Here is a 22,152-nt window from a genome sequence, read left to right as displayed (position 1 = left end):
GCGTGTCCGCAGTGCCTGTCGACAGTTTGTCTGGGCGACCTGAGAGTTGCTGAAGTCGATCCCAACCAACGATCCACAACAGGCAGCCTTACACTGCCAAGCGGCCCGCCTGGCGGCCAACCCATTTTCAACCCATGTGCATCGCAGGGGTTTGGTAGCATGGTCCGTGCTCTTCCCGGGGTGAGATCCGCTGTCCCTACCCTACATAGTTGCAGGACCCCGCTGAATTTTCTAGCTTTGATGAGTTTAAAGAAATCGGGTTTCGTCTCCTTGACAGCGAGGTTGAAGCAAGGCTCGCGCAACAGGGAAACAGGGCAACAGCAACAACCATGGCCGCAATTGGTTCCTTGATCTTCTGCACAGACTGCGGAAACCTCTTGCCCCCTTCCAAGGGCAGCGAAAAGAACATTCTTCATTGCGACTGCTGTGGAGCCGAGAACAGAGGTTCGTCCTTGACCGGGGGAGTTGAAGTACAGAAGAGAATGTCCAGGCTGACTCTCGGAAGATCAACCCTGGAGAACCGTGACAACGAGGACGAAGCCCTCTGATTTCCCCTCTGCACTACGACAGAAGCTCTCGATTGTCCAAACTGTGGAGAGGCACAAGGTTCAAACAGAGCGTATTGACGCCAACACCGAGTGCCCCAAGTGCGGAAAGACCGGAGTGCGCTACTCTGAGGTGCAGCAAAGGAGCGCCGATGAAGGTTCAACCATCATTTACAACTGTGACTGCGGTGAAAGGTTCGGGGTATCACGCTCTCCTCTCTGGCTGCCTGCTAACTTGGGGTTGTAGGTGGACTATGAACAACTGAGCCCGCTGCCTGACGAACAACGATATACGAATTCGAACCCCGCAATCTATATACCCACCTCCTGTGCTGTCAGGATGGTTTAACTACCCTTTTGGAAAGCGAAAACCCAAACGCCGAAAACAACCTCCCAGTTTAAGCAGTAGTCTTGACCTCCGGGATCAGCGCATATTCCGTCTCGTTGCTCTTCTCGTATTCGGCCATATCCAAAGCCACGATGACGCTCTCACGAACGACAGACTCCTTGTCGTGCAAGAATTTTCTGAGCGTCTCCTCGACGCCTTCCTCATCTCCGAGACTGCCGAGGGCTTCGGCGGCTTCGTGCCGCACCATGCTCGCCTCCTCGGTGTTGCTCAGGGCCGCGGTAAGGGCAGGGATGGAGGCCGGGTGCGCGAGTTGACCGAAAACGAAGGCAATCTCGTGGCGGAAGAGGGCGGACGAGTCGCTGAGACCCTTGGCTAGGGCATGAATTGCGGGGACGGCGGTGGGCAGATCCGGCGGCGACGCCAAGTCGCGCAGCGCAAACATGGCTCGGTACCTCTTGAACAGCGGCAGGCTTGTGTCCATGAGCGTCTTGCCCAGCTCGTCGACCGTGGGCTCCTCCTGGCCTTGGGGCATCGGCGGTGCGGGATCAACCGAGGCAAAATCGCTAGATAGCAAACGTGCAATGTCAATGACCTAGAGCTCTCTGAAGAAGAGATTGAAAACAAAAAAAAAATAAAAAATAAGAAAACATACCTTGCCCTCAGCTTCTCCGCCTTCCTCCCCTCCCCGTTAGCCCACTCGATCCGCTCGACGGCGATTTCGCACGTCTCGGTGACGACCACCTCCTCGCCCTCGCGGTCGCGGAACCTCTTGAGCACCTCCAGGCTCGCCACGTCGCCCAGCGCGCCCAGCGCCTCGGCCGCCTCGTGGCGGCACATGGCGTCCTCGGAGACGTTCTCCAGCACGGCCGTCAGGTATGGGATGGCCGCGTTGTTGCCCGTCTGCCCCAGGCAGTAGGCCAGCTCGTGCTTGAGCAAGGCCGAGGGCGACGAGAAGCCGGCCGCGATGGCGTCGATGGCGGCGAGTGACTCGGCGGACGCGGGCGGGTGCTGGGCCGCGACGTGCTTAAGCGAGAAGAGCGCGCGGAAACGGACAGGTAGCGGGGTCGACTCGGACGTGAGCGACTCCCGGAGGGCCGCGATCGTCGCCAGCGTCTTGCTCGACTCAGGGTCGGGTGTCGGGACGGTCATTTTTTCTTTTCTTTTCTTTTTTTTTCTTTTTTTTTCTTTTTTTTTCTTTTTTTTTTCTTTTTTTTTGCGCCTCTGGCCGAAAAGGTCAGCAGTTGAATGTTTGTCTTGGTTTCGATGTCTGGTTTGAAGTGATGCTGGCTGCCAGTGTTGAGGGGTTCGAGTTCGCAGTAGTCAGAGACGGGACGGGAACCTTTGGCCGGAGACCCGTGGCTGTGTGGTCTGACCGACATGGTGCACACCGCGGGGCTGTCCAAAATTTGGAGGGGTTTCAACGGCCTGATAACGATAAGCGACAGGGGGGAGGGGGGAGGGCGCTTGAGAGAGAGCATACCCTAACCCGCTTAGTGTCCACTCTACCACCGAAGAGAGAGGAACCAATCGTGGAGGAGAGAATCAGTGTATCGCCGGGGAGAAAGGCACTAGAAGACGAGAATGAAGTTTGTCCTCGACGTAATGATACTCTAATTCCGCCTTCATTGACTGTAATCTATAGATGTTCCCTAGTCTCCAACCCCTGCGAGAAGGTCAAAAGGATTACCTGAACGGGGTTTGGTGATCCCTTCGGGCGGCGCTCTGCGTTTCCTCTTTTTAGACTTGTTGGCATTTTGCGGCTCTTGAACTGACCTAATGAGCAGCATAGCGTCACCGTAGTCTGCACAAAGGGTCTCCAGACACGAGAGGCCTCCTCCTTCTCGAAGCTCCACTAACGTCTGCGCAAAAGTCCTGGCGGAAGGAAAATCGGGCAATGACGGCAGGCGGGCCAAGTATCTTACGAGTTTCGACAATGGTGTTGATAGGGTCCCGGCGTGGTGTGCGGCGAATTTGAGTACTTGGAAGAGCATCCGGAGTGAGTAGTAGGTTGCTTGGGTCTGCGCGAGAAGATGGAGGAACTCCCAAGAGCATGGGTCTATCTCCCCGCTCGCTGCTTGCCGGAGAACCCCAAGGCTGAGGGGAGAACCTCTTCCACGGTCGATGGTCATGGTGATGTCCTCATATACGGCTAGAGTCACCCATATAAGATTGGGGTCGTTCAAGCCCGCCTCAATCTCGTACAGGCGTGCTAGCAGTGTATCTCCGAGCCCGTCGATCTCGGTGAGTTTTGGGACGGCTAGGTTCGTCCCAGATGACATGGATTGCAGTCTTCGCATCTCAGACATTGAGATTACGTCGCTACCGCGGAGGGACTGCAAGACTGCGTATGCCAGCTGTCTTGTGGCCTTGCTTGCCTCCCACGCGCTTGTCCGAGCAGGACAATCGAGAAGAAACGGCAGAAACATCTCGAGCGCATCGTCGCCATCTCTTTTAGAGATCGTTTTGTTCCCTGGACTGGTCGTTGCAATGCCCTCTGTTTTCAATGAACGAAGGACAATCTCAGATATTCGTGGGTCAAGAAGCAGGACATGGTCGGCCTCGAGCTTCGACGCCACCTCCGGCGAGAGATATAGGTCGACAAAGTCGGAATACTCATCTTCTGTCGCCGAAGTCGCCTGGCCCGCTTTACACCTCTCAACTGCCTGCTGTAACGTGAGGTGGGGATCCCTGCTGACCTCGAAAGCGAGAGAACGGAGTCCTGCCTCTGGTTTGAGGGTGAGGGACAGTCTTTTGCAAAGATGCACGGGTATGTACTGTGGTGCCCTAAGTCTCTGAGTCTCCTCATCGGCAGCAATATCAGCGAGGAAAACGACGCCGCCGGTCTGCCCGAGGTCGTAGACCAACAGGTCAGAGTCGGACGTTAGGACCAGGCCGCCATGTTGCCGGACATGCCGGGCGCAGAAACCGTCTGCCTCCCCCGGAACCAGTTTCACCAGGTGCCCAAACTCTGGCGAGCTTCTCAATGCGTCAATGATGGCCGGGACGAGGAAGGGAGGGGCAGGAGGCTGCGCTTTCCTCTCCGCGGGCCAAGCACTGGGAAACAGGTCAACGTCAGCGTCGCCCGCCGCGTGACGAGAGCTGGTTCCCGGAACTCCTGCCGGGTATGCCGAGTGGTATTTTATCAAATCTCGGGACGACCTGATCAGGCGCTGAATCCGTTCTGGACGCTTTGAAGCCGGAAGAAAACTGTCAAAATAGATAGCCGAGCTTGTTGCGGAAACTGTTAGTCTCGAACCACGCCGGTGTGCAAGGAATCTGGCTGTACACTAAAAGACCACATGACTGGATTCTCTTCAGCCACGCGATGGCGGTCCTGCCCAGGAGCTCATAGGACGGCTGCTCCAAGGGACTAGTCTTGCGGGCTGTCCTTGTGCAAAGTCCGAGAACGTGGTACGCAAGCGCTGGCCCGTCCAGGACTACATTTGATCGGTCGAGGATAGCCCTCTCGGCGTAGGGCTCTAGATGCCTCCGGAGTTGGGGGATACCCATTGTTGGGGTCAATCGGCCAAGGGACTTTCAGATCGATGTTAATCCGTAAACGACCGAAATCACCGTGCGCCATTCATGAAATAACTACCGATTAAATGAGAAGGTGATGTAACAAAACTGTTGGGTAACGTAATGTAAGAATGTTACAGGTGTCTGTTACGAGTGCTCAAGACGGAAGGTACGAGGGCACCTTGATCCTCACACAAACTCCACCATTGACATTCCGTACCTCAAGCATGCTTCATTCTGTTGCCTAGAAGAAGGCAAGTCGCCATTGTGTGATCCCTCCCCGGCCTCTGCAGTTAGCGAGCATTAACGGCGCCTCCTACGGCAACCACTCACTTTCAGTTCCTCGACCCCGAAAGCTGGTCAGACCCAAGCGTAAATATGGCGTATTCGAGGTTTAGCAACTGAGCGCTCATTTGCACTGCGCGTCTCTGTCCACACGATGTATAGCTGAAAATTTGACAGTTTGTCCTTGTTGACAGGCCGGGGAGGACACCTTCTAAACCACAACAGAGTTAGGTAGCTCGGATGCCACAGCTATCGCGACCACTTATCATGCCGGGCAAGGGCAATAAGAAGCCCGGTCGGAAATGAGGTACGGATTGAGCAGTCTTCAGAGACGAGCATACATCATGGTGGTGTTGTCCCCGGTTCCGCGCCGGCCGTCACAACGGGCGTCTAGCAGAAGATCGCGATTGCCGGCAACGACGATCTTGACGGGATGGAGTTGGGCACGCAGCCAGTCCAGCGCCGCCTGCAGCTCTCGCAGCGAGCCGGACTGTGTCAGGTCTCCGGCGTGGATCAGGACGTCTCCGTCCGGGAGCACCGGCTGGCTGTTGTGCGTATCGGACACGCAGACGACCGAGACCGCGTCCGCCGCGAGCTGTAGAGCTTGTGAGCGAGGAAAATGCAGGGCGGACCAGGAACTGCTGCCAAAGCCCCGGCCGAGGTCGAGAGAGGAGAGCGTCCAACCCAGCTCCTCGCTTTGCGGCGAACAGGGGCATCGCTAATTGTTTCCCCACTGATTCTTTCGGAGTGGTTACAAGTGCTGGAGGCATCCAGGGGAGAAATAGCTTCACAACACGTATGAAGGCAAAGGATTGTACTGCTTGATAACCGTTCGAGGTCCATACTTTAAGGTAAGGCCACTAAGGCTGACGCTCGCTCGAAAAAACGCATCGTTACTAGGCAACGAGGTATGAGCAGCACGCTACCGTTTTTAAGGCATCTACCGACTGTTGGCATACAACTCACCGAATGATTACCTACCTGATCTTTAGGCAGGTGCGCAAAGGATTGGCCAGGATGTATCCGTCCATGGGTGCAATACACTGCCAGTACGTACGTACGTTCGTACATACATACCTATGTAACATACACTACTCTTTTGTATGTAAGCTAGTACGGATTACCTAGGCAGGTATGTAAGCGCGGATTTCGCATCCTTCCAAGGTTGTCTCTTACCAGGTCCGTACCCTTTGCCTCCTCCACCCCTCCAATGCTTTCTTCGTGAGCGCCACGGGCGACTTTTCTAGACCGCCTTCCAGCTCCCTATTTCCCAATTGCATCCGATATTGTTTCAAAAGGATTGATCTCAACACTACACAGTAAGGCTGCTTCTTCCCAATTCCCCTACTCGCACCAATCCACTAAAAGATCAGGTATTGCCTTGAAGTACATACACAGTAACTAATCCGTACATACCCTACCTACGCAGTACCGACCCCACCCAAGTCTGGCAGCGGGTCCTTCCGCCTTCCGAACTGAAAACCTGCGCGGCCCACTGCAACCGCTTTTCGTTAATCGAGGGGTTAGCCGAAAATTTCCCAAATTTTTTCTCGCAACCTCCCCCCGAGCACCGCCGACACGATGCGAGGCACCTTGATTTTTGCGGGCAGCTCCTGCCCGGAGCTCACCGACAAGATATGCCATAACCTGGGCATGGCGCGGGCCGACGCCGAGCTCAGCCAATTCTCCAATGGCGAGACGAGCGTGCGCATCCTCACCAGCGTCCGGGAGAAGGACGTGTTCGTCGTGCAGTCGGGCAGCCCCAAGATCAATGACACCATCATGGAGCTGCTCATCATGATCTCGGCCTGCAAGGGCGGCTCCGCCAACAAGATCACTGGTACGTCGCAATCGACGCCTCCCGCTGCGGACGAGACCCGAGTGGCTGCTCAGAGGTTGACCGAGGCCATCAGCCGTGCTGCCCTACTTTCCCTACAGCCGTCAGTCAAAGAAGAAGTCCCATAGGGGGGCCATCACGGCCAGGATGCTGGCGAATCTGCTCGGTGTCGCGGGCGTCAAGCACGTCATCACGGTCGATCTGCACGCCTCCCAGATGCAAGGCTTCTTCAGGTGCCCAGTGGACAACCTGCACGCCGAGCCTCTGATCGCCCGCTGGATCCGGCGCAACGTGCCCAGATGGCAGGAGGCAGTGGTGGTGTCCAAGAACGCGGGCGGCACCAAGCGGGTCACCTCGCTCGCCGACGCCCTCAAGCTCAACTTTGGCATGGTGACCACAGATAAGAAGAGGGGGCCGAACCAGAGCCTGTCGGCCAGCATGATCTCGTACCCTCTCGTAGGACTTGACCGGCAGCCCGGACTCGACACCGCCGGCGACCAGGTGCGTATCAACTCGTCGGAGCCCGAGAACGAGGCCTCCGCTACAGACAGTGGTCGATCGCAAGATTCCCGCACCGCCGCGGATGCTCAAGGATCGCCGCGCATGCGTGCTAACGGCGCGCATTCGCGGAACTCTGCCGGCCGCAAATCGGCTCCGGTGCGCTCGCAGACCACGCTGTCCCAGTCGTCGGTCATCGACGAGCTCGATGAGGACGCTGAGGCAGACGGACTGGAGTACAACGACCAGCGAGCCCACGAGGTGACGCACGGTCGGCTGGTGCAGGGCCACATTGTCCCGGATGACTTCCCTTCCCCGGCCGGGTCGGTGGCCGATACGAACGTGCCGGACGACGATCCGATGGCAATGTCTCACGCTTCGTCGTTCTTTGCACCCCAGCCCCATGCCCTGGGCGGCTCGGGAGACGCCGGCGCGAGCTCGGACGAGGAGGACGACATACTCAAGGACCCCAAGGTCGAGCGCACGATAACGCTCGTGGGTGATGTCAAGGACCGGCCCGTCCTCATTATCGATGACATGATCGATAAGCCTGGGTCGTGGATCGCAGCCGCTGAGACGGTGGTTAAGCGCGGCCGCGCCAACAAGGTTTACTGCATCGCCACTCATGGCGTCTTTGGAGGAGATTGTTTGGAGCAGATGCAAGCATGCGACTGCATCGACGCCATCGTCGTGACAAACAGCTATCCAATCCCGGAGCACAAGGCACGCAACGCGAGCAAGCTGGTGGTTCTAGACCTGTCCTTCCTCTTGGCCGAGGCGATACGGCGGAATCATTACGGCGAGTCGATGTCGCCGCTGTTCCAGCACCTCATGGATTGATCATGGCAGGTTATCTCTCATTTCGTTTTCCGCTTCTCGCCTAAATGGTTCTCTCAGATGCCACACAGAGCCGATTTCTTATTTTCCGTCTCTGGGTATTGGGCGGCGTCTGGTTACCAGCGTTGGCGTTTGGTGAACTCGGCTGTGGCATTCCTCTTTTGGCATTGCACAGGGAGGCATGAAGGGATGGCATGAGCAGCCAGGTACCGAATGGACGGTTACAGTCAGGATGGGTGTGGCCCAGTTGTCAGTGACTCCCCCCCCAAAACATTTTCGAGCGGGTTCCGCGCCTCCGCAAGCCCAACGCTTTCATTCACCCCAACGATGCTGTCACTTACGACGGCAGGAGCATTGTCCAACCCAGGGCATGTCTCTTAACGGAACGTTGGCAGAACACTTGTCCTTCAGGACTATCCGAGATAGAAGGCCTTTTGCCCAACTCTCCGGAGTTGCTTCCGCAAGGTTGATGGGCAGGGGGCAAGAGAACTCCTCGGTACATACACTCAAGGGAGCATTGAGATTGAATTGATACCCCGTATGCTCTAGCTACGAATCACGAGTCGAGCATGGCTCGGAGTCCATCTGCGATGCTTATTAGAAGATCATCTACAGATTTATTGTATGCGTGTTAATGTATGCAATTGCCCCGCCGTTTCGGCGGATGTACGTCCCTATTATATACTTCAGACACATTCCATACGTACCTCACCTACTTGGTTCGATGCTTCGATCATGTGCTGCGCACAAGCACCTGACAACACTGAAGGTCAGTAGAGATCCGTATTGAAACAAGAGGTCCGCAGAGGTTGCAACTCTTGGCGCAAGCCCCGATCATCTGAGCAGTTCAACCTGAACCCTCCCGATTGTCTTTCGGGGGGCTGGGGGGCTTCGTTTCTTTCTGCCTGTTCTAACCCTTTTCAACGCGGTTTCAACCTCCCAAGATCGCCATCGACTCAGACCATGTCTTGGCCGACCGTCGAGGCTCCAAATCTCCACCAAGAAACACCGCCATCTCAATCCCCTACACGGAAAGACTTCATGGAGAATGGGGACATGGAGACTATGGCATGCGAGAGCAGCCGTCTCCAGAACGGAGGAGGATCGAGGCCTCGCGGTCCGTGCATGCAGAGCCTAGTCATAACGGGCAGCAGGATCACGAGAGCGTAGATCAACGGCAAGCCGTGAACGGAAATGGCGGTGGCCAAGTACCCGGCGAAGAAACCGTGCAGGAGCCAGAGGGTTCCGACGACGACAGGGTGCCGTTCTTCAAGGCCGCCTTCGCTGACCCGGATGACAAGGGCGAGAACGACTACTTCTTCGAATCGTGCATCACCAGGGCCGGCGGGACTCAGTATCTTCTTGCAGGTCGCCGTTTCGCCAGCCCGCCCGAGCCCCGACAGTTTAGGACTGACTGACGAGCCTCGTAGGAAACAATTCCGGGACAAGCACGGTCTCATCCGCAGCGACCAGGGCAGGCAGGAAGGCGGCAGGCGGAAGTCGCCCAAGTACCTCACCCTCTGCCCGACCGACTGGCCCTTCACCCACAACTATAGGTCACGAGAGCCCCGCCATCTGCTCCTTCTGCTGGACCTACCTCCCAACCCGCCACGACCTAGTCACGCACATCAACCAGAGGCCCTGCAGGAGTAACGAGATGTTCTCGGGGAAGCTCGCCCTCATCCGGCATCTATATGCCGAAACCATCCGCCTCCCGGGGGCGGACGCCATCTCGCGCGCGGCGGCGGAGCAGAGGGAGGCGCACGCCGAGTTGGAACGCGCCGCGCGCTCCGAGAGGTGGCGGCTTGAGCTGCAGCTGCAGCAAAAACGCAGGAACAGCTGCGGCAGCTCCAAGCGTCGGGCGGCCAGTGCCAACCGCCGACGCCCCGGGCACCAGGGCACCTCCACCCGGTAGCCCACTTTCCTCCGGATGAGCACCCCTCTCCCAATCAACAGTCTCTCCAAGTCCAGCATCACAATCCCGCCACCGCCCAGCCTCCTGCGGCGAGCCCGCCGGCTCCGGTCCAAGCCCTAGCGCCGGACGGCAACCCCTCGTTCATAACCCACGCTTCCACCATCACACCTACAACAACGACAGCAGCAGCAGCAGCAGCAGCACCACCACCACCACCACCACTAGCAGTAACAGGCGGGACGCCAATGTCGGTACCGGTACCTGGAACGGGATCCACATTCCCGGGTCCAACGGCGGCGGCCAACGCCCGGCTGATGCGGGACTTGCGGGCGCGCGACGGGCAGCTGGCCGCTCTCCGTGCCGAGGTTGAGAGGGACGGGCGCGGCGGCGGCGACGGAGCAGGTCCGACGAGTCCTGGCGGCGATGGCAATGGCGATGCCGATACTGATGAGAAAAGAAGAGTTGGGGGGTTGAGTGAAGAGGGAACAAGGCCGTGGTAACCAGGAGTGTGGTTAGGTGTTGGAATTCCTAAACTTGGTGGAAGCGACGTAGGCATTGCTGTGTTAACAACACCTTGAAGCTCATGACGAAGGGGTGTGGAGAGGGTGGAGGGTGTTTGCAGTCTGTTGTATATACATATAAAGTAAGCATACGAAGTGGCGCCAATGATACCCCTTCTTTTTTTGTTCTATTATCCGATAACCCAGTATGAAGCGGGAAGAGATAGTCAAAGATGTATCGTAGATGATGGAATCATTTTCCTGGGGTCGAGTCAGGGGTTTCCGGTTTCAGTTTATTGTTGGCCATCCGGTAAGTGTCTTGCAACAGGACTACCAGAGCTAGCGAGTTCGTTGCCGAGCAGAGTTGCTCTGCTCCCGGCTTCCTGGTGAATTGATCACGGTAGAAGAGAGGAGAATTTGTTTGAAGAAAAACACTCAGGAAACGGGTGGGACCGGGAAAGGTTGACGACCGGGAAAGCATAGGGCAAGTGTGCAAAGAAGCTTTGGGAAGGAGTGGCCTGCTTTGTGAAAGGAGGAGGGAAGAGAAGCCCCCTGCAGGTGATAACTGCAGATTAGTTCTTTCCCGTTGCCCAAAACGGTTCGCTCGTTCTTCACTCTTCCTCCGCAAGGAGCACGTCGACACCCACCAAAATGTTCCCGCGGCTGATACGTGACTCAGAGACCACCAGTCAGACGGCAAGGATATATGTGTGTACAGCATAGAAGAGTGCTAGCATGACGACTGGAAGCGAGAAATGGTCACACAGGGAAAGTTAGAGGGCCTTTAAAGGACAAGAGAAGCCTTCTAAGCGCCGGCACAACCGCCTCTGACCAGAAATAAACCAGCGTTCCACCCTGATACTGCTCTGTAGGGCACTAGTAAGGAGGTATAAATAGCGAAACGACAGAATTGATGAGAGATTCTCTTCCTTGCTGTGTGACCACATCCTTATTTTGGTCCAATTCCTGGGCGGAGATGTTTTTTTTTTCTTTCTTTCTCTCCTTTCTTTCTTCTTGGGCCCATAACCTGGCGGTGCCTTCTCTTTGCTCTCCACCACTACAGGACGTGAACGTATAAACCTTGCCTTTTTTTTGTGGATGTTGGCTTCGTATTGCCCTGAAGGCGGATGAGAGAGATTGTGATTTGAATTTCTATAGCCCGACATCATACCGTCCACGCGCAACCTAAATTCTATGGCGTTATCTCAGAAAGGCCGTTCTAGGCCACAGGCTTGTTCGTCGGTGCGGCGATGCCATGCGGAGAGTTGAACCCAATACTTTCATTGTCTTCAGCGATTACTGCCAACGCAAATAACGCTGATACCATGGAACAGCTACAAGATTCCTAGCCATACAAAAATTAATAATACCTTAGCCTTCGCTTGTATAGGTAGTTTCAAGAACAGTCGACTCCCGAATCCAGCGACGACGGACGCCTTTACATCGGCCATCATCGTCCTCCCAGCCCCAGGCCGGCCTTCCCATTCGAAATTGCTCTGCTCATCCTCTGCTAATTACTCTCTCCCCTGGAAGAACTACTCCTCACCCACCGTCGCTCCCGGCTCGCCTCCATCTGGCGCGCCGCCAGGAACCCCGTGCAGCTCCTCGAGCAGTTTGCTGAACGCCTCCCTCTCCCTTTCCGTCTCGGCGTCGGCCACGTCCTCCAGCAGGCTCTCCTGCTTCCAGCCGCCCTGGTGCCTGCCCTGGCCCTGGGCACTGCGCCCCGCGTTACGGATGATGCGCCAGGCGCGCCGGAACTCGTCGCGGATGTTGACGATGCCGTCGTGCGTGACGGTGCGCGCGACGTTGTGGTCCAGCTCGAAGGGGTCCTCAATGGCGAAGAGGTAGCGGTGACGGACCTCCTTGAGCTGCGCGCCGGCTTGTCTGCTCGACTGCGCGCTCCCGCCCCCGCCCCCGGCCCCGCCCCGCGGCGATTGCTCCGCCGGGTGCGGCGGCTGGTGGCGGCCCGGTTGAGGAGGTGGACTGTGAGGGCTCGCTTCGCCGGGAGCGGTAGGAACGGCGTTCCCGGGACCCGCTGCCGGCTGGCCCTCGAGCACCGTCTTGGCGCCTGTCCACCCCTTGGCCTGTTTCGTCAGCAGGCCGCCGTGCGTTCGAAGACTGATCACGTCGCGGCCCCAGTCGAAGCTCCGGCAGGGCAACAGGGTCATGGCCGAGCCACCTTTGGCGTAATACTCGAAGAAGCCGCGCAGGAGCTCGCCGACGGACTCGCGGTTCTGCGTCAGGGCGTTGCTGCGGGCGAGGCGGATGATCTCTGCCTCGTCGCGCCAAAACTGTATGTTTCGCCCCTTGCAGCAGACCGTCTCCTCAATCTGCTGGGGGCTGAGGTTCGGATCCGGCGGCCGGGCGAGATGCTGCAGGTTCGGACAGACGAACGGCTGGGCGATGTTGACGAGGTAGTGCAGCATCATGAGCGTGTAGCCGTAGCTGCTGAGCGTGCCACGGTAGGACGAGTTGATGCGGCGGACCTTGGCCCAATGCTTGACGAAGAGGATGAGCGGCCGTACGCGGGGGTCACAGTGGGAGTAGCATCGCAGAAGGAGAGTGTTTTGGACCGCGAGATGGGCGGAAAAGTTGATGTCGCATTGCACGCCGACGCCGGTCTTGGGAAACTCGAGGGCGCTGCTGTAGCGGTCCCGCGGTCGGTTCGGTGCTGCCTTGGACGGATCGCCGAGCTGGCGGATGCGCGAGAGAAGCGGCGAGTGTGGAGGGAGCGGGATCATGCCGTGGGAATGACCTGCACCTGACTTGGGTAGCGGAGCCCGCAGAAGGTCAACATACTGCCGAACCGTGGCTGCGGCCTCGTTCTCATAGACGCCCTTCGCGAGACAAACTTCGTAATCGTGGGCCAGCTGTAGACTCTTGTGTCTACGGCCGATGGTCTGCAGGCGGCTGATGCGGTGGGACTGTTGGAAGTCCCGGACTTGCTCCCGAAGGGCTTGATCCGAGATGCCTCCGACGTAATGCTCGATCAGGGTTGGCAGGACCGTCTCGGCCCGGTCGCGCGAGTCGTTTCCGCCAAGCTCATGGAGCAACCTCATTGCCCTGCTGCAGTAGCTGCCTGGAGACTCGTTCGGGCCCTGAGAGAGAAGCAAGACCTGGATCGTGGCGATTTTCTTCAGCTGTTCCACCGCCAGGTGCAGCTCCTTCTGATAAGCGAGAGGATCTCGACCAAAGTCGGGCCTGTCCTGGAGTGCTTCCCAAGCCTTGATGATGCTCTCCGCAGCGGCCTCGCGGTGCTCGTCCTTCTCCTGGAAAGGCCGGGAGTCCCATAGCGATGCGATCATCTCGCCCTCGATCTGGTTAAGGACGCTCAGCAGGGTGCGAGGATGACTGCCCTGAGAGAGATCATAACGATTTAGGGAACGGTATCTGAGTAACCGGTCGCGCAGAGTCTTGTCCGCCAAGCCATCAACGAACGCAAGGCAAACTCGGTTCAGGAGCTTGACATCTTCTTCCCCAAACTCATTTCTGTTGGATCGGGTGATATCGCGGCCACCGAGCTTTCGAAGCAAGCGTTTTGCAGAGGCATAGTAGGAAGATAAGCCGGAAGTCGCGCTCTGTTTCAGCTGGCGCAGCCTCTCCTCGGGATCCATGGTCTTTTCTTGGGGCTGCGCGTCGGGTTCGTTGGGGCGGTCGTCGGAATCAGCACTGTCCAACCCGGGTACCTCTTCCCGTGGCTGAGCCTCCGTTTCGTGGATTCGGTCCTCGGTCGCATCCAAGTCTGCGCCGTCATGAGCTTCGTCATCCTGGTCGTTCCCACCACCACCCTGTTCCCACTTCGCCCGCTCAGCCAGGAGAGCCCGGCGAAGCTCCTCGGACGGCTTTTCGCAGACCTTGATGATGGGGACGCGTGCCTGTGCGAGCAGCCTGGCGCCGAGGCCCATGTCAAGGAATGCCTTTTCGACGAGCCTGGGAATCAGGGAACCGGGCTCGTCGGGCTGAACGCGTGAAAATGGAGACAAAAGACCAAGGTCCATATCAGAAGCCTTGGTAGCAAAGCCGGACGCAAGGCTGCCGAAGCACTTGAGCTGGACACTCTCTTCCGGGAAGTTCTCGAAACCGTTCTGCTTCCTCTCGTGTTCGGCAATGACAGATCGCGCGACTTTCTCAATTTTCTGGCGAAAGTTTTCCTTCTCTATGATCTCGGCGGTCTCAATCTCGGCATCTGCAACTATTGTGTCGCAGAGGCGCTGAAGCATTTCGGACTGAGCCATCAGTTCCTCCGGGCTAGGGAGCAACGGCCCTTCAGAGCTGTTGAGGTCGGAACTGTGCTGCGGTCGATGGGTCGGTGCCGGGGCATCGAAGGGCACGGGCGGCATGGGCGGCATGGGCGGCATGGGCGGCATGCCTGGCATCTGATGATAGAACGGCATCCTTGGGTCCCGGAGAAGCGGGGGAGGCGGCGGCCAGCCGTACTGGTTCGGGGTCGGCATGGGCCCATGGTACGACAGCGAAGACTGGTGCCGCGACCGGGGAGGAAACGGCGCGCCGGTCAAAGGCGCGTTCGGTACCCCATCGTCGCGGCTGGGTGGGCGGAAAGCAGCCGGGTGTGGTGGTTGATTCCTGCGGGAGCCCCCCTTGCCGTGGTGTTGATGCTGATCCTGGTAACCTGGAGGGCTCGCATATGACCTCTGCGGCGATGGGAACTGGGCCCGCGTGTCGATCGGGATGGAGAGCTGAGCAGACATTTGGCGACGCTGTGCTTGATTTGGTCGCTTCCGGGCAGGTTTCGATGAGGAGGAACCGCCCGGATTACCTGGCGAGGCCGGACCCGGAACTCCATTCTGGCCCGGCTGAGAGATCGGCTGGGCGATAGGCCAGGCGATAGGCTGCTGGAACTGCAAATGAGATGCCGCATCCCGCGCCTGGTGTGCCGATGACTCCCTGGCATGGTTCAGGATCAAGTTGCGCAGTCGGTCCTCGAGAGGACCTTCGCCGCCGGAGCTATCATGAGCCGCCATCTCGGGTCGAGTTTTCTGGGTCTTTGGGACAAGGAGGTCGGTTTGTCGCTCCTTTGAATTGAACAGCCCAGAAAAGCTGGTTCCGAGACGGTTTCGCTGGGTTGTCGAGTGCTGGAGCGTCGCCGTGCTACCAGGTCGGCCGAGCAGCCGATGGGCGGCGCCAAACTTACAATCTGCAGCGAGCCTCGAAAACAGGTGCACGGAACTCTGCTGTAGCTGTGAACTGACCTTTCACCCGCTCGTCCTCCGCTGCCGCAATGGATAGGCCGAATCAAGTCCGCCGACAGCTGCTGGGCTCAAGACATATAACGTCGACTGAATGTGTGCGAGGGCGAACCGAAAGAGCGAACGAACATGGATTGATCTGCTCGTTGATCTGCCTGGAGCCATTAAAGAAGTCCCAGTACAGACAACGCACCGTAGTTTGCGGACGACGACGGTATTAACCAATGCTGGAATGTCCCAGGTAGTTGCTGCAAAAACTGTCCACACAGCTCAGTGGACGCAGCGGCGGTTTCAACTGTGAATGCGGACAAACGGTGATGATCTGTTTGCTTCAAGCTGTTTCTTGTGGAGTTCAACTGAACTGGACCCCACCATAACAATTCAGGCACTTGTTTCTTGCACGAGATCACTGCAGCCGTTGGGTACACGTGCAGTCGAAGGCCCCAGGGTTCCAGGTTGCAGCCGCGCGCCTCAGCTTCAAGGAATCCAAGAGTCAAAGCTGGTTCTGCTCCGAGGCTGTGGGACAATGGCAACGGAAGCTTGCTGAGCTTCAGGCTGTTGAGCAACTGCAACAATACAGTTAGTGCTTGGATGAATGTGGAGTGGGTCAATGGAGCTTCCTCAATACGTTGTAGTTATTGGATAAATGCACGTTTTTGACTCTATACTGTACGCAGTAAAGGCACAGATTACATCGAGGTGGTGAAATGGAGGACTCAGTTAGGTATTGAATAACCACTGGCATCGCTCACCACCTCAGCTTATGCAGGTCATGCCTTGCTACCAGGTCGCAGACTTCCAGGCAGGCTTGTATTGAGCAAAGTGCTGGTTCAGCAAGCTTGTTGGCAGCAAATTTCACTGCTAATTAGTGAAACTAGTTAGTTAGTTATGCTGTTATCGGGTTTCCCGCGCACGTCCCCGGAAGCCGTGCGCACCCTGCAGCGCCGGCTGCCTCTGAGTTGGCCCCAGGTCTGTGTCTTGGCTAACCTACCTAGGCGTCACTGAAAGCAGCCTCAGCAGTTCCTCTGTTCCCTTTACTTCCGATCATCTTCTGCCGCTTTTTGCATCCCGAGGGGTGGCAACGCATGCCAACAATTGCACCCTTGATCATCGATCAGTATTTCTTTACGGCGCGCTCGATGCCTCAGAACTTTTGTTTGATTTCTGCAAAGTAGGTAGCAGCAAAATCGACTTCGCCGCGCGACTCGATGACGCGCCTTGTTTGAGCGACGGAACCAACTCCTTCCACGAGGCCACCGCCGGGCCGCAGACCCTTTCCTTAGCGTTCTCGCACGCCGCCAGCTTTGTCGCTGCAGTTAGCCACGATGAGCGCCCCTCCTCCTCCTCCGCCGGGCAATGGCCCAGTGCGCCCGCCCGTCCGTCCGCACAAGCCCACCACTGCGAATCCCCTGGTGGCGAGGAAGAAACCGCGGCCGAAACCCCAGTTCTCCCGACCGCCATCCAAGGTTCCGGGCAAAGGCCTGGAAGAAAAGCAAAAACCCGTGCTCAATGACATGAGCGATCCCGCCATGCGGCAGCTGGCGCAGATTCGGGCGCAGAACGGTGGCTGGACTGAGAAAGCCCCGCCCAACTACAAAGACTTTCCACTAGTGATGACCAAACGTTCCATGCTAGAGGGCCTGCGGCACCACATTATGCGGCTGAGCAAGAACAAGGGGGACTCGAGTAGGGGAAAATCAGATGCCATCGTGGACATTACAAACCAGGATCAGTTCCCGCGCCCCGTCACCCTGCTCCGCCGTGACCCGAGGCTCCCGCCCGCCCATCGTATGGTAGTGAAGGAGGAGTCTGCTCCTACGGACCCCGCCGAAGCCGCAGAGTATGAGCGCGCCCGCCAGCTCAAGGCCGAGAAAGAGGCCCAGCGAGCCCTAGACCAGGCGCAGATTGCTCCGGTGCTCAAAACAAACGAGCCCAAACCCAAGTCGAACAAGAAGGAGAAGCCGACGGCCTTCTACGGCAGGAACTCGGACGCGCAAAAGAAGGAGTCCAAGATCCATTACGAGGAGACGTGGCCGTGGCACCTGGAAGACGCCGAGGGCAAGGCGGGCGTGTGGGTTGGGTCGTACGTCGCCAGCCTATCGGATCTCAACGTTGCCCTCGTGATAGACGGCGCCCGGTTCCGCATGATCCCGCTCGAGAGGTACTACAAGTTTGACGAGAAGCCCAAGTTCGACACCCTCTCGCTGGACGATGCCGAGAAGATGATGTACGAGGTCAAGGAGATCAAGCGGTGGGTCATGAAGCAGAAAGATCAGGAGCAGCTGGAGAGGGAGAAGAACGAGACACGACAGTTCTTGCGCGGGCCCACGCGCGTCAAGACGGAGAGCGAGACATCGCGCTTGGCGCGACGGACCGAGCGGCAGGACGACTTTGAGCTCGACATGTCCGGCGACGAGTTCCAGGACGATGACGAGGCGCCAGGATTCGAGCGCGACGAGGACGAAGACGCAAAGGAGGCCAAGGAGCGCATCCGCCGCGAGCAGGTGTCGGCTAACACGTTCGGAGAAGGCGAGGAGGAGAAGGTCGAGCGGGAGGAGCGGGAAAGGCAGCTGGAGAAGCTCAGGGCAAAGATGATAGGGAAGCGGACGGTCAAGACCCTGAGGAAGCTCGAACATGGACAGGACTACGACGACTTGGAGTCGGGGTCTGACGAGAACAACCCCTTTACTGAGGAATCGGTACGTTCGCATCTAGTGCGAGTGCGTCCGCGTCCAGGGCTAACACGGACCAGGCCTCGGATGAGGAGGAGTCAGAAAAGGAGTCGGACAGGGAAGACGAGGAGAGCAAGAAGGCCGGTGCCAAGGACCAAAGCGCCTCCGGAGCTAATACGAGAGGCAGTACGACGCCGTCCGGGAAGCAGAGGACGGTCGATGCGCTCAAGAAGGGCAAGTTGAAGCGGCCCGGCTCGCCCAACATGTCCGAGTCGAGCGACAACGAAGCTATGCGTAAGAAGGTCAAGACGACGCAGGGATCAGTCGGCCCGAGCCGCGGGGGTACTCCAATTCCCGGGCGGCCGAAGCCGCCGAGCGGTGCCATGAGTGATGGCGAGGCTACCGCCGGCGAAGGATCGGATGCCGGCGCGAAGCTCAAGAAGAAGCTCAAGGTGAAGCCGGGAATGCGGCCGGGCGCCACGCCTTCGGACTCGAGGGCCGGCAGTCCTGCTCCAGCCGGTACGTCCGGATTCTCACCTCTCCTCCGTTTTTTTTTAAAATTTTTTTTAATTTTTTTTAATTTTTTTTTTTTTTTTTTTTTTTTTTTTTTTTTTTTTTTTTTTTTTTTTTTTTTTTTTTTTTTGGATATGCGTACTAACGTCGGGCTTCAGCAAACCGAGCTCCCAAGCCCGGCGGTGCCACACCCAGCGGATCCCCCCCTCCTGGCGGCCAGGCCCCGGACATCATCACGGCCAAGGAGATCGCCGACGCCCTGGCGCCCTATGCCAAGGAGGGCATCAGCCTGTCTAATCTTATGAAGAAGTTCCAGGGCCGGGTCAACAAGCCTGGCAACATCAACACGTCTCAGTGGGTCCAGATGGTCAAGGCGCACGGCGTGTATGGGCCGGACAAGCTTCTGCGGCCCAAAGCCGCGCTGAGTGGTAACACTGCGCAGAGCTCGTCGGACAAGCCACAGTCGGGGAGTGCTGCGGGACGTTGAGGTGTCTGGTTAGCCCGGGGTGTTACTCGTTATCGGCGCTCCTGCATCCTGGTCGCGGGTGGAGGCGGGCGCAAGGCAGAGTGGTTCTCTGTTACATCCCCTACTCCCCTTTGGGCGGTCTTCTTAGAGGAGAATGGCATTTTCCCATTCAGTTGCGCGAGGTAGCGGAGATTGAGATGTGGACCAAGTCGCGAACATATATCGTCTGGGACGACATCTTGCAATCCCGGGCGTTTTGTGGGGGGGGGGGGGGGGGAAAGCTGATAAGATACATACATACCTAGCTTTCCATCGGAATGTCTTGAAGACTCGCTTCATGATGAGCATATGAGGGCTTCACCTCGTGTGATAAAATGCCGTATACATAAAATGCAAGGGATACAGTCCTGCCATTATCCCTGCGGAGCAGCAAATAGCCCAGTCCTTTTTTGTTTTGTTTGCTCCAAACCCAAACCCAAACCCAACCCCCCCCCCCCAAAACCCCTTCCGGATAAAAAAGGAAAAGGGGGGAGAAAGACCCGAGGAGTTCCCACAACCCCATTGTTTAAATTCACTCGTCCATCTGCCAAGTATACTCCAGTCCTTTTTGCATCTCCCTGCGATTCAGCGCCTTGAACCGCTCGGCCTCGAACCCGTTGCTCCGGTCGACCCCGTCCCAACGGTACCCGGGCCGGATGCCGTAGCGGTTCGGGGGGGCGGGGCCCTTGTACACGGGCCTCCCCCTTTTCCTCCCCCCGGTCCTTGCGACCCCGGACTCGCCGCCGCCGCCGCCGCCGCCGCCGGCGGAGGAGGCCATGAACTCGGCCATGGGGTCGTTCCAGCGCTCGGCACGCTTGAGCTCTTCGTTGAGCTCGGCATCGTCGCGGCGGCGGGCGAGGGGGAGCAGGGCGGCGTCCTCGAGGCGTTCGCGGCGGGCGCGGGCCTCGGCCGCCTGCACCTCGCCGCGCAGCAAGTCCTGCTTGGCCTTGGCGGCGCGCTCGGCCTCGGCGGCCTGGCGCCGGGCCTCGGCGCGGCGGAAGGAGGCATCGACGCGGCGGCCGGTCGCGTCGCGGAGTATGACCTCGGGCTCGGCGTCGTCCTTGTTCTTGTTCTTCTTCTGGCTCTCGGCGGCGGCCTTGAGCTCGGCGAGCTCGGCGGCCTCGAGCTCCTGGCGCTTGCGCAGCTGCGCCGTCAGCGCCGACGCGGACTGCAGGCCGGCAAGCGTGCCGTTGGACATCACGGGGACCTGGAGGTCCTCGGCCTCTTCGGCCGCGGCCGCGGCGGCTTTTTCGGCGGCGGCGGAGGCGATTATGGCGTCGGCTTCTGCTGCAGCATCTGCAGCATCTGTTGGCTTTGCTGCGGCGGCGGTGGAGGAGGAGGTTGTGGTGCCATTTTTCGATGATGAAAGGGCGGGCGCGTCGCCGACGGTCTTCCAGCCGGACTTTTTTGCGCGCCGGAACTCGGCCGTGGTTCCAGCTATCGTGATGGGCGTGTCATCTTCTTCGGCATCGCCTTTCTTGTGGGTGGAGGCGTCCCAGCCAGTCTCGTCGTCATCGGTGATGAGAAGGCCAGAGGCGGCGGGTTGCTTGCGCTTTCGTTTCTTAGTGGAGGACGAGGAGGATTTGCTCTCGACAGTGAGGTAGTGCGCTGCTAGGTAGGCTGCTTTGTCGGATGGCATGGTTGGATGGAGAATTAGGTGTGCGCCAAAAAGAATGATGGCGGGTAGCTGTGGTTGGGTCCAATTGGTATCAGGGCAGGGTGGCGATCGGCAGAACGAACTGAAGCCTGCGGGGTCCTCGTTGCTGCCATCAAGGTGCACCTCGAAACGAAAACGGCGACCGGGTAGGTACCTAAGGCAACATAGCCGCTATCGTTGGTTGGTTTGAGCGGGCTCTACTCCGTACGCAGTAATCTGTAGTTGGTCAATTTTTCGGGCTGTTTCTGAGACCCACCAGACCACTGTCACCTTGAATTGCTGGGGAAGGCAAAGATGACATGACATCACCTGCTCACAGGACGGTCACTGTCGATCTTCTCGAAACAGATCTCTTGGCGTCAGAGTCTCCGGGAGTCAAAATGTTAAAACTCTACCACATGCCCGAGGCTTGAACTCCACTCCCTATGGCGATTCTCGGTTCAGCAAACTACCGATGCGGTCTGGCGTAACTGGTTCTGTGTGTCTAATCCGGGTATAACGGTGTTGGCAGGGCGTGGCTGACTGCGGGCCTCCCATTGGCGCCTCGTTGATTAGAGTTTCGAACACGCGCTCCCCTGTCCTGGGGCAGTATCCAGCGACAATAACTTCATTGGGAGTGGTAGAAGAAGAGTTCATCTGTGTAAATGGTGCAGAGCTCTGAAGGCCTTGACACAGAGAAGGGTAGAACCAGCCAGCCAGGCTCGACTGGGAAGGAACGGCTGTTGAATGCCCGAGGCGTGCCGCCCGCGGGAGAGTGTTTCTTTCTACGAGGAAACCGACCGCGGAGTGCTTCGTGTGACGGCTTCATTACTGCTATTCGGACAGATTCTTGACCCAAGTCATTCAACTTGCCATGGTTGGATTTGCTCCACCTCCACGTGCTGAGAACAGAAGAGGACAAGATATTAGACACGGTGAAAAGGCAGCCAATCATATCGTTCATCTTCTCAATGAATCGTTCGTCTTCTCGATGAAGAGGATCCTGAACCAGCCGAGGTATCCTCAATGCTAATACAGACGACTCTTGGGAATCTACGCAGTACGAATCTCTAAGCTGCTTGCTTGCCCAGATGGCTGCTATCTTCGTTCTCTTCGGGCGCGCTGCATAGATAGGTGGGTGTCAATGGAATTGGCCATGATATGAGCTGCTCGCTGTATTATCCCTCACTTTCTCGCTCCTTTCCCTTCGCCCTGCTACACGAGTTTCAGTGCGGCGGTCACTTTTGAGAGGACAGTGGAGGTTCCTGCGGCCATGGAATGGCCGGCTTGCGGACGAGACTCATTCGCGCTGTCGACTAGGCCCGATGCGGGCC

General features: G+C 57.9%; 9 protein-coding genes across 9 annotated transcripts; 4 read left to right on the top strand and 5 right to left on the bottom strand.

Moving 5' to 3' along the window:
* The first annotated feature begins 270 nt into the window (after nt 1-270).
* Nucleotides 271-918, top strand: P884DRAFT_26715 (uncharacterized protein). Its single transcript, XM_069442081.1, has 3 exons — nt 271-444; nt 506-740; nt 793-918. Exons 1-3 carry the CDS (start codon nt 330-332, stop codon nt 809-811), a joined length of 369 nt encoding a protein of 122 aa, XP_069297443.1. The 5' UTR covers nt 271-329; the 3' UTR covers nt 812-918.
* Nucleotides 807-2,109, bottom strand: P884DRAFT_292444 (armadillo-type protein). Its single transcript, XM_069444166.1, has 2 exons — nt 1,547-2,109; nt 807-1,457 (listed from the first exon to the last, which is right to left on the bottom strand). Exons 1-2 carry the CDS (start codon nt 2,041-2,043, stop codon nt 944-946), a joined length of 1,011 nt encoding a protein of 336 aa, XP_069297442.1. The 5' UTR covers nt 2,044-2,109; the 3' UTR covers nt 807-943.
* Nucleotides 2,110-2,379: 270 nt separating this feature from the next.
* Nucleotides 2,380-4,412, bottom strand: P884DRAFT_260175 (XPG domain containing-domain-containing protein). The gene is made up of 2 exons (XM_069441416.1): nt 4,181-4,412; nt 2,380-4,122 (listed from the first exon to the last, which is right to left on the bottom strand). Exons 1-2 carry the CDS (start codon nt 4,402-4,404, stop codon nt 2,544-2,546), a joined length of 1,803 nt encoding a protein of 600 aa, XP_069297441.1. The 5' UTR covers nt 4,405-4,412; the 3' UTR covers nt 2,380-2,543.
* A 611-nt stretch (nt 4,413-5,023) lies between these two features.
* P884DRAFT_270139 (uncharacterized protein) lies at nt 5,024-5,729 on the bottom strand (the record flags this gene model as incomplete). The annotated part of the gene is made up of 3 exons (XM_069442324.1): nt 5,024-5,393; nt 5,544-5,594; nt 5,680-5,729. The coding sequence occupies 3 exons, from the start codon at nt 5,727-5,729 to the stop codon at nt 5,024-5,026; spliced, it is 471 nt and encodes a 156-aa protein (XP_069297440.1).
* Nucleotides 5,730-6,279: 550 nt separating this feature from the next.
* Nucleotides 6,280-7,873, top strand: P884DRAFT_278003 (phosphoribosyltransferase-like protein; the record flags this gene model as incomplete). The annotated part of the gene is made up of 2 exons (XM_069443142.1): nt 6,280-6,538; nt 6,612-7,873. The coding sequence occupies 2 exons, from the start codon at nt 6,280-6,282 to the stop codon at nt 7,871-7,873; spliced, it is 1,521 nt and encodes a 506-aa protein (XP_069297439.1).
* A 1,067-nt stretch (nt 7,874-8,940) lies between these two features.
* Nucleotides 8,941-9,905, top strand: P884DRAFT_300163 (uncharacterized protein; the record flags this gene model as incomplete). The annotated part of the gene is made up of 4 exons (XM_069444741.1): nt 8,941-9,224; nt 9,301-9,426; nt 9,518-9,781; nt 9,827-9,905. 4 exons carry the CDS (start codon nt 8,941-8,943, stop codon nt 9,903-9,905), a joined length of 753 nt encoding a protein of 250 aa, XP_069297438.1.
* Nucleotides 9,906-11,637: 1,732 nt separating this feature from the next.
* Nucleotides 11,638-15,461, bottom strand: P884DRAFT_26664 (uncharacterized protein). Its single transcript, XM_069442042.1, has one exon. It carries the CDS (start codon nt 15,265-15,267, stop codon nt 11,821-11,823), a length of 3,447 nt encoding a protein of 1,148 aa, XP_069297437.1. The 5' UTR covers nt 15,268-15,461; the 3' UTR covers nt 11,638-11,820.
* Nucleotides 15,462-16,523: 1,062 nt separating this feature from the next.
* On the top strand, nt 16,524-19,405 carry P884DRAFT_260170 (uncharacterized protein). Its single transcript, XM_069441415.1, has 3 exons — nt 16,524-18,191; nt 18,245-18,683; nt 18,836-19,405. The coding sequence occupies exons 1-3, from the start codon at nt 16,818-16,820 to the stop codon at nt 19,162-19,164; spliced, it is 2,142 nt and encodes a 713-aa protein (XP_069297436.1). The 5' UTR covers nt 16,524-16,817; the 3' UTR covers nt 19,165-19,405.
* A 245-nt stretch (nt 19,406-19,650) lies between these two features.
* On the bottom strand, nt 19,651-21,002 carry P884DRAFT_244358 (Pre-mRNA-splicing factor of RES complex-domain-containing protein). The gene has a single exon (XM_069440366.1). It carries the CDS (start codon nt 20,819-20,821, stop codon nt 19,715-19,717), a length of 1,107 nt encoding a protein of 368 aa, XP_069297435.1. The 5' UTR covers nt 20,822-21,002; the 3' UTR covers nt 19,651-19,714.
* Nucleotides 21,003-22,152: the final 1,150 nt, after the last annotated feature.

This window comes from Thermothelomyces heterothallicus (assembly GCF_042370625.1).
Source record: "Thermothelomyces heterothallicus CBS 202.75 unplaced genomic scaffold P884_scaffold_12, whole genome shotgun sequence".
Classification (NCBI taxonomy): Eukaryota; Fungi; Ascomycota; class Sordariomycetes; order Sordariales; family Chaetomiaceae; genus Thermothelomyces; species Thermothelomyces heterothallicus.
This window is presented reverse-complemented; position numbering and strand designations above follow the sequence as displayed.

Excerpts from the sequence above, each read along its gene's own strand:
- P884DRAFT_26715 (XM_069442081.1), top strand. The coding sequence starts at position 330 with ATGGCCGCAATTGGTTCCTTGATCTTCTGCACAGACTGCGGAAACCTC. Across the intron at positions 445-505 it reads CTGTGGAGCCGAGAACAGAG|ATCAACCCTGGAGAACCGTG; the intron begins GTTCGTCCTTGA and ends GACTCTCGGAAG.
- P884DRAFT_292444 (XM_069444166.1), bottom strand. The coding sequence starts at position 2,043 with ATGACCGTCCCGACACCCGACCCTGAGTCGAGCAAGACGCTGGCGACG. Across the intron at positions 1,458-1,546 it reads GCGGAGAAGCTGAGGGCAAG|CGATTTTGCCTCGGTTGATC; the intron begins GTATGTTTTCTT and ends TTTGCTATCTAG.
- P884DRAFT_260175 (XM_069441416.1), bottom strand. The coding sequence starts at position 4,404 with ATGGGTATCCCCCAACTCCGGAGGCATCTAGAGCCCTACGCCGAGAGG. Across the intron at positions 4,123-4,180 it reads CAGTCATGTGGTCTTTTAGT|CTCGGCTATCTATTTTGACA; the intron begins GTACAGCCAGAT and ends TTCCGCAACAAG.
- P884DRAFT_26664 (XM_069442042.1), bottom strand. The coding sequence starts at position 15,267 with ATGGCGGCTCATGATAGCTCCGGCGGCGAAGGTCCTCTCGAGGACCGA.
- P884DRAFT_260170 (XM_069441415.1), top strand. The coding sequence starts at position 16,818 with ATGAGCGCCCCTCCTCCTCCTCCGCCGGGCAATGGCCCAGTGCGCCCG. Across the intron at positions 18,192-18,244 it reads ACCCCTTTACTGAGGAATCG|GCCTCGGATGAGGAGGAGTC; the intron begins GTACGTTCGCAT and ends AACACGGACCAG. Across the intron at positions 18,684-18,835 it reads CGGCAGTCCTGCTCCAGCCG|CAAACCGAGCTCCCAAGCCC; the intron begins GTACGTCCGGAT and ends GTCGGGCTTCAG.
- P884DRAFT_244358 (XM_069440366.1), bottom strand. The coding sequence starts at position 20,821 with ATGCCATCCGACAAAGCAGCCTACCTAGCAGCGCACTACCTCACTGTC.